Source organism: Rhinolophus ferrumequinum, chromosome 4, assembly GCF_004115265.2.
Source record: "Rhinolophus ferrumequinum isolate MPI-CBG mRhiFer1 chromosome 4, mRhiFer1_v1.p, whole genome shotgun sequence".
Lineage (NCBI taxonomy): Eukaryota > Metazoa > Chordata > Mammalia > Chiroptera > Rhinolophidae > Rhinolophus > Rhinolophus ferrumequinum.
This window is the reverse complement of record NC_046287.1, coordinates 99,242,653-99,255,882: the sequence shown is the minus strand read 5'-3', so window position 1 is coordinate 99,255,882 and position 13,230 is coordinate 99,242,653. Positions and strand designations below refer to the sequence as shown.

The 13,230-nt window shown below is 37.5% G+C and overlaps 1 protein-coding gene across 4 annotated transcripts in view; it reads left to right on the top strand.

Moving 5' to 3' along the window:
• Positions 1–13,230, top strand: part of USP12 (ubiquitin specific peptidase 12) — a 140,344-nt gene that overhangs the window by 69,243 nt on the left and 57,871 nt on the right. For 2 of the 4 annotated variants that reach the window (XM_033104435.1, XM_033104438.1), the window contains 3 exons: positions 5,557–5,754; positions 6,253–6,331; positions 7,738–10,499. The exons of the other annotated variants lie outside the window; for them this stretch is intronic. In XM_033104435.1, the coding sequence (XP_032960326.1) occupies positions 5,557–5,754; positions 6,253–6,331; positions 7,738–7,839 (379 nt within the window). In that variant the 3' untranslated portion in view covers positions 7,840–10,499. Of the gene's footprint in view, positions 1–5,556; positions 5,755–6,252; positions 6,332–7,737; positions 10,500–13,230 lie in introns of those variants that run through there. 4 annotated transcript variants of the gene reach the window in all.

The following is a 13,230-nucleotide window of genomic DNA, read 5'->3' as shown; positions in this document are numbered from 1 at the left end:
GGTTTGCCTCAGTCCTTATTGACGTTACAATATGTGAGAGTGTGGAATTTTATGTTTGTACAATTATTAAGCTTTTCTGTGTAGCCAAGACTTCTCACAGACTTCAGTAAGTTCGTATGGGCTTGTGCTGGGGTATTCAGTTTCAGTTTGCAAACTAGTGCCCCTGGACCAAATTCAATCTATAGACCTCTTTGCTTGGCTCACACAGTTTATACAAATGGGAGTTTTTCGTTTCAAAAATGATTTTTGGCTATTCTTGGGGGAAAAAAACCAGCGACCAGCAGGAAGGCCTGCACTCCATGGTGTCCTGCAGCGGAGTCGTGGGTGCTCCCGTTAGGACGCGGGTGCAGACAGTTCAGCCTCCCCCTGCCCCCACTCCTGTGGAATGCTTTCACTTCTGGCCCTTCTTTGGAGGGCTCCCCTTGACTACCGCAGAAGGACACTTCCGGGAATTTCTTTCACCTCTGACTGACAGGTGGACAAGAGTCTGAAAGCTCAGCTGCCCTTGCTGGGGTCAAGAGCAGTCTGCAATGACATTCACAGCCCAGGGGTTCCCTGGGGGAGTCGGGGGACACTGGCCCCTGGGTTTTGGCCTTCGGTGGACCCCTTACCTGGCTTCTTTCCCTCCCTGCTTCTCTCACTCCACCCAGGAGCTCCCCCTGGACAAATCTGGGCATATGACTTCTTGTCACAGAGTCTGCTTCTGGGGAACAGCACCCCAAATAGGGAGGCCGTGCTCTCTCATCACCACAGCCCCACCACCTCCTGTTACAGTGGCTGCTGGCGTTATTTGAGTTTGCTACCTGATAGTAATATGTGCAGTAACTTTTTTGCTAAGAAAGTAATACTGTAGTCTATTCATTCTCAGTCTCACGTGAAAGTACTTTGATTAGGTTGGAAGAGGATGTGCTTGTTTTTAGAATTTACATTATTGATCAGCACGTTTTCTGTAGAGATCTAAAATTTCTGGACAATTTAGGCTGGGGTGAGGATGTTTCGCTTTTGGAGGAGAAATATGCTATGTTAATTTTTAAATGCTCCTTACATATTTATTATTACTTTGTTAATTTAGGAATATAAAGGAGTCTGTGTATTTTATTTTTACAGTTACTGATTTTTAGAAAGAACTTAAGGAAAAAATCATCAATTCAGTTAGTCTATTATATCATCACCAAGTGGGGTTTATGTGTTTGTTGCTAGATTCAGTTTGCAATGTTTTGTTGATGACTTTCTGTGAAATACTTCACATTTGTGTAATTCTATTTTCTTGTAGTACCTTTGTCAGGGTTTGGCATTGGGTTTATACTGGCCTCAGAAATGAGTTGGACATCATTCCCTCCTCCTCTTTTATGGAACAGTTTGTATAAGATAGGTTTTATTTCTTCCTTAAATGTTGGATAGAATTCACCAGTGCTGCTCATTGGTCCTATTGTTTCTTTTGAAGAAGGAGGAAAGTCTTTGATTCCAAACACAGGACCATTTAGATTTCCTATTATTTCTTATTTTCAGTTTTAGTAAATTGTGTTTTTTTTTAAGAAATGTGTCCTTTTCATTGAAGTTACCTAATATCATGTTATCCATAATATTATTCCCTTATCTTTTTTTTTTAACTTCGTATTTTGAAATGATTATAGGTTCACAGGAAATTGTAAGCACAGCACAGAGATAGTAAGGAGAGGCCCCACGCACCACCTCCATTCGGCATCCCGTAAGGGGAACCTGTTGCATAACTGTAGTACAGTCAGCATTGACCTTAGTGAGATTTGACTAGCTTTACACGTGCTCATTTGTTTACGTGTGTGTGCAGTTCTGTGCACTTGTATCACGTGTGGATTCATGTAATCACCACAGCAGTCAAGATACAGAACTGCCCCGTCTCCTCTGTGCTTGATCTCACCTGTGGTCGCACACCACACCCCCACCCCATCCCCGCTGGCCCCACTCCTAACTCCTGGGCCCACTAGTCTCGCCTCCATCTCTGTAATTTTGTCATTTTGAGAATGTTATATAAATAGAATCAGGCAGTATGTGACCTTTTGAGATTGGCTTTCTTCACTCAGCATAATTCCCTGAGATTTACTCAAGTGGTTACATGTATCAGTGGTTCATTCCTTTTTATTGCTGAATAGTCTTCCATGGTACTTTCTTATGCTCTCAGTATCTCTAGAATCTATAGTGATAGCCTGCCTGTGATTTCTGATATTGGCCATTTTGTTTTCTTTTTTTCCCCCGTGGTTAACCTTGCTGGAATTTTACTGCTTATTTGAATCTCTATTGTTTTGTTTTCTATTTCATTGATTTCTGTTCTTTTCTATTTGCGCTTGCTTTGGGTTTTATTCGCCATTTTTTCTAGCTCCTTTAGGTGGAAACTTAGATTTTCAGTTTTAAACCCTTTTTCTTTTCTAATGTAAATATTTAAAGCTATAAATTTCCCTCTAAATGCTGCTTCGGCTGTATTCTCACAAATTTTGACATGTTGTATTTGCATTGTCATCCATTTCAAAAATCTATTCTAATTTCCCTTATAATTTTCTCTTTGTCCCATGGATATTTAGAAGTTTGTTGCTTAGTTTGCATACTCTGGGAATTTTCTAGGTATTTTGCTTTTTGTCAGCATATTTTATGATTTCAGTCTTTTGGAATTTATTGAAACTTCTTCCATTGTCTAGTACGTTGGTGAATGTCCCAGTTGTACCTGAAAAGAATGTATATTCTGTGGTTTGAGATGGAGTGTTCCATAAATGTCATTTAGATCCATAATTTGGTTGTTCATATCCTCCTTATGCTTACTCATTTCTTGTTAGTGAGAGAAGACTGCAACTCTGATTATACATTCATCTGTTTATTTAATTCTGTCAAATTTTGAAGCTTTGATATTTGGAGCATTATACTTTTAAGATTATGTCCTCTTGATTAACTATCCCTCTTTATCGCTAGTAACATTCCTTATCTTGAAGTCTGTTGCGTCTGAAATTAGTATCAGCCAAAGCCAGCTGACTTACTGTTTGTCTTTTTCCATCCTCCTACTTTTTAAAATAATTTTAAATTACAATAGATATTATCAAGAAAGGTAAACACTTCTTAAGTTAGAGTGCAAAATGAACACACCTTATTGTTTTAAAGATGTAAAAGCAAGAAAATGTATGTATAACAGATTCATCCAGATTTTGATCACTGTGTAGTGGGGTAAATGCCATTTAAAAATTTTAATAGAAAATTGATTTATAAGTTAGATTACAGAAGATAAAATCAATGTTTAGATCAAACTTTATAAGGAAAAAATATTCTCTGTTCTTTTTTTTTGCAACATAATTTGTTTTTTGTAAAAACATTACATCTTAAGACAACTTTAAAAAACGACAGAGCTCAAGAGCTCCCTAATGTTACCTCTCCACACAATTGTGAATGGAAGAAAAATCAGAATCCTACACATTCTTTGGTATATTGATGTAATTGGTGTTTTGAGTAGGAAATCAACTTTTTTTTTTTGCTGCTGCTGCTGCTGTAAAATCTACACAATGAGTTTCTTACTCCTTACATGGGTGTCCAAGCAATTTTCTTCTTCCTGAACCGTTTTAATATGAGGAAAATTTTGTAAGGTAGTCTCATCATCATCTTTAAAATACGGCTCCACAATGTTTTTGTTTGACTTTGTCATGTTTTCCCCCACAAGCATTTGGTTTCTTTGTGGTAGCTGACATTTCCTCTGGGATTAAACTCTGCCAGTAGGACTCATTCTTCATGTGTTGTCTGATCGAACATATTTTATAAGCTAGCCTTTAGATGTTTTTTCTCCATTTGGACTTTTTTCCCCTCTGCTCTTGCTTCATTTCTAAAAGCACATTTTTCCTAACCACCAGGCCACGTCTATCTCCTCTTCCTAATTTGAACTGACGGCCATCTAGTTCACTAATACTCGTGTAATGCTGAGAGTATTCTTTTGGATCTATATACTCCACTGAAAATTTTCAAAGGATACTTTGTTTTTGTTATTTTGAAAGAATTTGTTTTGGAAACTACGTGGGTTTAATCAACTATCTGGTGTATATAAAATTGGATTATTGGTTATATAATTTTATATCTTTACTTTTTTACTTTCCACAAGTATTTTCCCATGCCATTTAGAAACTTTCACCATCACCATTGTTTGAAGTTGTTTAATATCCTGTTATATTTGCACTGTAATTTATTTCAGCATTTCCTATTGTTGAATACTGGGGATTTTCCCAATGTTTCACGATATAAAATAACTTGAGAAGGAAATTTTTCTCGTAAGTCTTGTATTTGAGATATATTTAATTTCTAGAAATGAGATTACTTGAGGTACAGGCCATAAAGGCTCTTAATTCATATTGCTAGATTGCTTTCCAGGAATGATTGTTTATATTTATTTTCACAAATGTTTTTCAAAGGCCAGGTTAGTGGAATAGTAAATATTTCCAGAATATTCCCACCACATTTAAGATCTGTAAAATGCAGATTTAGTATAATGCTATAAAATGATTTTCTTCACTTCATTAGAGGCAATGGCATAATAAATTTCATTTTTTAATTATGAAAAGTGTTTTGCTTCACTGCACACACAGAGTTCAGTTCTGCAACATTTGTCAAGTATCTATCGTGTGCCAAGCATTTTGCTAGCTAGAGGAGAAATATAAAAAAATGGAAAAAATGATTACGACCTGCCAAGAGTTCAGATCCTAGAAGAAGAGAAAGACCCATAATCATCTAAATACTTTATAGTGTAATAAACGGTACTTCTATAAGGGGAATCTGTAGCGCGCTGATGGAGAATTGAAGAGAGCAGTTATTTGTACCAGTGGGTGTAACATTTGAGCTGAGCCTTTAACAGAGTAGACAGTCGTTATGTGAAGTAGGAGAGCAGAGGTAACCTCAGGGAGAAATAGCATGGAAGGGCATAATAAACATTATTTAGAATGTTAAGCGTAGCCTGTGTTTCACTATTAAAAACTTAACTCCTAAATTTCCCAATTATTTTGTTCGCCTTCTAGGATACATGTAGTTATTATTCTTCATATGGAGTGATTTCTTCTCTGGCAAACACCATTAGTAGAAGAATGGTCTTCAATGCTCTTCTTATTGTCTCCTGTTCTCAATCTGTTATTAATTACATAGATTGATAGAACCAATGATTTCCGTCTCCACTTACATCCAAAGGAACTGGCAGCTTTAAGGAACTGGTTTTTCCTCCACCAGTCATAGGCATCACATACATTTAGCCGTGTCATATTTCAAAACTAAAGATTTCTTGACCAAGACCAATGCCATTCATTCCGTTAGTCTTGGAGCCGTGTCAAATGCTGAGTCAAATTATGTGGTTTGGTAATGATGGGTGGGGTGAGGTAGTCTTAAGACATTCAGAATATGGCTTTGCCAGTATAAAAATAATTGGAAGAAATATGTAAAAGTGGGTAGTGCTGGGCTATTAAAACTGACCATTAACCGCTTGGTAATTGAATCATAAAGTTTGATCATTTTTTTAAAGACTCGGTGAATGTCTTTTATGAAATTTTGTTTTCATGTTTATTTTAATAGGATGAAAGTTAAAAAACTGCCCATGATTCTAGCTCTACATCTGAAGAGATTTAAATATATGGATCAACTTCATCGATACACAAAACTTTCTTACCGGGTAGTCTTTCCTTTAGAACTTCGTCTCTTTAACACTTCAGGCGATGCAACCAATCCTGATAGAATGTACGACCTTGTTGCTGTTGTGGTTCACTGTGGAAGGTAATGGCCACCGGGGGCCAGGGGGCCTGGTGGTGAGAGTCGGGTTAGTGATCAGTGCGCATGCGGCGTGTTCCTGTGCAACCTAATGTAGATCTCAGAGGGTTGAATCCAGAGCTTAAGTCCGTTTATTGCAAAATACGTGATCCCGCCCCCTACCAAAAATGCTAGAAATTTTTATTTACATCTTTCATAGAAGCAAATTTGAAAATTATTTTAAAAAATAATAATTAAAAATTATTACAAAGACAATAAAGAATTTTAATAGCTTACCTTTATATAAATAGAATACTGGTTGTATCTCAAAGTAGAGTACTAATTGTTTGATTTTAAAATTGAATGCCAGTTGAAATCAATGTATCTTGATTTTGGGGGGTAAAGAATAAGGAGTATTTTTATCTGTTTTGGTTTTTCTACTTTATAGCACATGAAATTTAGGGCATAGAAGAGTAATACCAATAAACAGTTTATGAAATTAACTTTTCTTTCTTTTTGTTTCAGTGGTCCCAATCGAGGCCATTATATTGCAATAGTTAAGAGTCATGATTTTTGGTTGTTGTTTGATGATGATATTGTAGAAGTAAGTAGTTTCTTCATTTCTTATTTTTCTTCAAAGTTGTGTGTGTTTTACTCTTCACTTTTTCCTTCCAGCTTCTCATTCATAGATGACAGGCGATGACTATTACACAAATGTCTAGGTCTTCAGATTGGAATCTAATTCCCACTTCATACTCCCTAACATCCAGTCCCAGTGCTTGAATTGTCAACTAACGTTTACAATGTTTAGAATAAAACAAGAGAAAGCTTCGATGACAACTAGTTTTTAAATAATATTTCATTATTGAAGAAGTAATTTGTCAAGCTACAACATACCTTTAGTAAATTACATGAATCTTAAGCAGGCACTCGAACTTTACATGGGCACACATGCACACATCGGCACGCACGCACACAGGCACGCACCCACATAGGCATGCACGCACACCGGCACTCAGATCCAGATACAGTACATTTTCAGCACCCCGGCAAGCACCTTATTCCTCTCCTTGGTCAGAACCCACAGCTTTCCTCCCCTCTGCCCACCATCCCCTGGATCCCACTCTGTTGACTTGTATTTATCCTTATGATTAATACTGCCTATGTTTGAGTATAAATGGACTCATCAAGTATGACTTCTTTTGTGTCTGCTTTTTTCACTCATCATTGTATCTGTGAGATTCGCTCTTGTGGCCTGTAGTAGTCGTAGGTCTTTATTGTGGTGTAATTTTTCCATTGCATGAATATATCAAGTTAGAAACTTGGCTCTTTGTCTCTTGTTGACTATTATGAATAAAACTGTCTTGATAATCCTTGTACAAGTCTTGCTGGACATACGCACTCATTTTCTTGGGTGTATATTAGGTTGGACCATATGAAGTTGCCATTTTCATACTATATTTCCCTGAAAATGAGACCTAGCCGGACAATCAGCTCTAATGCGTCTTTTGGAGCAAAAATTAACATAAGACCCAGTCTTATTTTACTATAATATAAGATCGAGTCTTACATAATATAAGACCGGGTCTTATATTAATTTTTGCTCCAAAAGACGCATTAGAGCTGATTGTCCGGCTCGGTCTTATTTTTGGGGAAACACGGTAGATCCCAAGTAGTTGCCAATTAGTGGTTTCATATATTTCAGCCGATACCTAGGAATAGAATTGCTGGATCAAAGGGTAGCTGTATGCTCAGCTTTAGAAGATAATGCTAAACGTTTTCCCAATGTGTCTGTACCCTTTTACATTCCCCCAGCTACATATGAGAGCTCCATATTCTCAACAGCACTTGGTATTATCAGTTTTTTAATTTAAATCATTCTGGTTGTGCAGAGCTGTTTTATAAATTAGAAAATGAAGGGCATGTTTCTAAGAAAAGTTGAAGATTTTACTGGATTTAAGCAGTTCAAGGAACTCATATATGTACTAATGTTTACATTTTGCCTCACAGAAAATAGATGCACAAGCTATTGAAGAATTCTACGGGTTGACATCAGATATCTCAAAGAACTCTGAGTCTGGTTACATCCTTTTCTATCAGTCTCGGGACTGAGGGGGAACCGTGATGAAGAGATTTCTGCCTCATTTCTTCTCTGGTTATTTTGGAAAGGATCAAGCACTGATTTTTCAAGAAAAGAGAAATGCAGGAAGCTCAGGGGGCAGTAGCACACTTTGCACACAATAAAGCAAAGACTGTGGATTAACAAGCTCTTCCTATCATGGTAGTTGATTTATTTGCTCAGGTATCATGCTGTCTGTGCAGTTCTACACAACAAGGAAGTGAAATCAGAGATAGCAGCTCCTCTTGTAAAACAGCCTTCCAGTAATTGACATGCATTTGCTCTTTATTAATGGCACCAATAATGATTTGAACTCCTGGGGGTGCAGCAGAAAGAAGAGGAATCTGTGCTGGGTGGTGTTGATAATTTAAGGAGATGACAGTGAACACACTGCGTCAATTTGCCCGGGTTGAATTATGTATAGAAAGAATATTTGGTGGTCTTTTCAAGCATAAACCAGAAATACTTTTGGGCCCAACACTTGCAGTTGCCTTCCTGATGAATAAAAACTAACAGATGCTAGAATCCAGTGCCAGGAAGACAAATATGTTTTGCTTCTCTGAAGAAGCTTATAATAATATACAGTATATGTATATGTAGGGAACAATTGGTCAAAGGTGGCTTTTTGTTTCCCCGAGGGGAAAGACTGGCTTTGTAATTATAATTTTTTTCCTTATTTATTTTACTTAAAACTTTTCGAGTCTAAGTATTGTATGAAGTGCCCATGATTCTGTCAGTAAATTGGAGCATATTTTTACCACTTTTTGTCAGTTTAACTAGTCCTTTTGTTTGTTTCTATTTTTAAGGTGAATTTTAAACTATTTTAAATCAGTAAGATACCTTAAGAAAAATTGCTATGAGAGGAGGTAAATATTCTTTTTCAGGAGGAACTGATATCTCTGGCTAAATATTTGTCCTTTTGTTATAGCTCATAAATCAGTTATTTCATTCAGCTTTAATTTCAGTAAAATAAGAAACTATTAAAAATTCCCTATGGTTGTTGGAATGATCAAAGAAATTCTGGTGTGGTGCTGGTATACCAGTCTTTAGAATTCTTAAATACTCTAATATTTCAAGTTGAGGCCATATTTGGAAAATTTATGTCATAGCGATTATGTTATTTTCAAGTGTCATTCTTTACCTTGGAAAGAAGTCATCGTTCATCGTAACCCCAGCAGCCTGGGTAGCTCACTAACAAGCCCTTTGAAGATCAAATTTTAATGAAGTAGACCAGGAATATACAAGCAGGTCCTTTTCCCTCCCTCCCCCACCTTTACAAATCTTGCTGGAAGAGTGTTTGGAAATTAAACTTTGTTTGTTAAGACTCCTGTTGGGAGTTTTAAGAAGTAATGTATGTCATGTAATGTGTGTAAATTATCACAGTTGACACTTTTCCATGTATCAGTAAGTTCTCTGACAGTGGCCGAAAGTCACTTGCAGAAAATAATTGAATATACAGAATAATAGCAATCAGGCTGTGGATATTCTTTATCAAAGTCTTTTCAGGCAGTAGTCTTTTTTTTAATTGCTGTAATTTTCTAAACTTATTTTACTAATACTGTTGAAGATGAAAACAACAAAAAAGAATGTTTTTGTCTGCTGCTATTCTTAACATTTATTATTTGTATCTTTTAGCTCAGGAAATGACTTCACCTATTCGTTCCATGACCATATCTTTAACAGGGTCATTTAGCTAACTGGGGTGTTTAACAGATGTGCTGGGAGAAAATCATGATGTATTTTGACAAATTGCTTTTTAAGGTATAGTTTCTAAAATCAGGGTAACCTGGTTGGAATTGTTTTGTACAAATTACATAGCCTGCCTGATCTACCAACATTGCACAGAGAATCACAACCAAGAATGTGGGAAGGTCATAGCAGTGGACCTGGATACATTTTTTATTTTGAGGGCTTAAACCAAATTGTCTTGGAATTTAAAGCTGTATTTCTGTAGCTTTCAGTACAGAGGAGAGAAAAGTGAAGCTGAGTCAGTTTTTACATGAGTCAGGCCACAGCATGTATAAGAAAGATAGATGAAGTCATTTGCATAAAGGTACAGCGTTGGAATACTATGTTGTGTTTGTTATTACATTGTGCATTTTAAAACCACAGTAAAAGCCCAGGATACATTTCATAGTAGAGCAAGCTGTAGCATTTTTATTGAGTTCCATGGTAGTCACACACTGTTCACATCTACACCATGTTTAATAGTATGGTTGGTCAGGGGAGGGACTCGGGGGTGCTGGTTCTCAATTTACATGTACTGAGTGCAGCTGCAGCTAAGTACAATGTTTGGAAGCTTATCAGAAACAATCTACTTTAAAAACACGTCGGGTTAGGCTTGGGGGGAGAATGCGGACATAGTAAGAGGGACCCATGCAGAAAGCATTGTGAAGCTGGCTGTTGGATGGCTGGGGTTGAAATGAGGGGCGGGTTTAAGTTGTAAATGATGGCTGATTGCTATCTATGTACATGTTTGTTGGGATGGCTGTCCCATATTTTGTATATTGGAATAAAAATTTCTATAAATTATCATAACTAAAAGTAAATATTCTAAATTAAGTCTCACTTCTGAGTCATATGACTTCTGTCTTAGAAACTTTACCTTTAGAAGAATTCTTAAGACAGGAGCCGTGCGACTTCAAGAAAAGGGAAAAAAGGACATGTGTAATATATGGGTCTTGTTGCCTCTAACCATCAGTATAGGGTTTTTTCTTTCCTTGATGGCAGTAGAAAGACCTCATTTTCATAACATACTACTCTTGATACTTTCTTTAGAGATACTTTTCATTAAAGATTCTCTCATGAGGTATTTAACTGGGAGCTGGGAGGCTAAGGCGCTCAGGTCCTGGCTCTTCAGTGAATTTAACTGTGTGACCTTGGGCAAGTCACTTAACCTCTCTGTGCTTCAGTCTCCCTATCGTGTAAAATGGGAGTAATACCTACCTCACAGGGTTGTTGTGGGGATTAATTAGATATAATGTCTGTAAAGCATCTAAGATTCTTGAAGAAGGCGCTATCTAAATACAAAATAATATCTATTAAAGTTGGTTTATTTGTGCCTATGGGTTTTAAGTGTGTTTTTTTCCTTTTTGCCTAAAATGTATTTGCCAATTAGAAGTACACACTTTGGAAATTGTCTAACTGCTTTTGCTCCAAAGTCATTACTTTTGTTATCCAGAGGGATTTCCCTAGAACAGCATTCCATGACTGTAAGACAGCATTTATATGTACTCGTATTTAATCAGGACATGCCTGGCATTTGTTTTTATGGAGTAGAATCGTCTTTCCAAAGATCCCAAGTTTAAACATTTAAATTTAGAATCATAGAAGGGGGAGATACCTTAAAAGTCACTATTCCTGGCACCCCTTCTTTCCAGTGTAGTAATTGATCCTATAAAATCTGTAACATGATTATTTCAACCTGTGCTTGAGTACTTGTCACCTGTCCCATTATCGAGGAACTTGAATGGTTATTTGTGTCACCATTCTATGTAATCCATCCTTCATCTCTTGGGAACCCTCTTCTGGAAGCACTCTTGGTTATCCATATGTTTGAAAGAGTGTTCTTAGAATCAACATAGTAGCAGGTGAACTGGACTAGTCAGTGGGGACCTAAGATTGCATTTTCTTTTCTAAGCATCTGTATTACACACTTCATACTGAACTTTTATGAACGGAATTTTCTATGTTCAAGAGAGTTTTTCACGAACTGTTGAAAAGCTGGCCTCTTGTTTTTTCAAGTTCCCTTGTTATCTGATACCTGTGTATGTATTTTAAAACTTTTCCACCGCTCTTCATTTATGTTTTTTTTTAAGATAACCTACTACCTTTATCTCAGAGCTGCTAAAATAACCCATCATTCTTGAGTTGACAGTGCAATAGGCCCTATACTTAGCATTTCACTTTTTAAAAAAATGTTAATTTTGACAGCCATCTCTATGAGGTAGTGATACCCTCATTTTACAAATGAGGAAACTAAAGCTCTTCAGAGGTTAAGTAATTTCCCCAAAGTCACTCAGCTGGAAAGCAGCAGATCAGGTTTCAAAATAGATATGAGCTCATTGCCAAGTGCCTAACCATGGCTGTCATTATCAAAAGACTCTTTTTATTGTGAAAAATAACATAAAATGTACCATTTTAACCATTTTTAAACGTGTAATTAAGTGATGCTGAATTATCTTCCCAAACTGTATACCCATCAAACAATAAATCCCATTCCTCCCTCTTCCCCCTCCCCCATCTTCTAGTTACCCCCTTTCTACTTGCTATCTTTTATTTTGTGTGGGGGGAAGGGGAACAGAACCTTATTGGGGAACTGTGTAGTTCCAGGTCTTTTTCCAAGTCAAGTTGTTGTCCTTTCCATCTTAGTTGTGGAGGGTGCAGCTCAGCTCCAGGTCCAGTTGCCGTTCTTAGTTACAAGGGGCGCAGCCCACCATCCCTTGCGGGAGTCGAACTGGCAACCTTGTGGTTGAGTGGATGCGCTCCAACCAACAGCCATCCGGGAACTCTGCTGCAGCTCAGTTCAAGATGCCGTATTCAATCTTAGTTGTAGGGGGCGGAGCCCACCATCCCTTGCTGGAGTCAAGGAGTCGAACCTGCAACCGTGTGGTTCAGAGCCCACTGGCCCATGTGGGAATCTAACCGGCAGCCTTCGGAGTTAGGAGCACAGAGCTCCAACCACCTGAGCCACCAGGTTGGCCCCTCTACTTGCTATCTTTATGAATTTGACCTCATATACATGGAATTATACAATGTGTGTCCTCTTGTGTCTGGCTTATTTCACTTAATGTTTTCAAGGTGGATCCATGTTATAGCCTATGTTAGAATTTCCTTCTTAAGACAGATAATGTCCCATTGTGTGTATAGACCACATTTTGTCCATTCGTCTCTTGATGGACACTTGGGTTGCTTCCACCTTTTGGCTATTGTGAGTAATGCTGCGGTGAACTTGGGTGTGCAAGTGTCGGTTTGAGTCCCTGATTTCAATTCTTTTAGGTATATACTAGGAATTGCTAGATCATATGGTAATTCTGTTTAACTCTTTGAGGAACTGCCATACTGTTTTCCACTAAAGCTGCACCATTTTACATTTGCACCAGCCATGCACCAGGGTTCCAGTTTCTGCATGTCCTTGTCAACACTTTTTATTTTCTGTGGGTGTTTTTGTTGTTGGTGGGGGATTTTTGGTGGTGGGCAGGGGGAGGGGGTAGTGGCTATCCTGACTGGTAAGAGGGTGTTTCATTGTGGTTCTGGTTTGCATTTCCTGATGATTAGTTTGTCGAGCATCCTTTCATGTGCTTATTGGCCATTTGTATATATTCTTTGGAGAACTGTCTTAAGTCCTTCGTCCATTTTTAAAAGTTGGGTTTATTTGTTGTTGA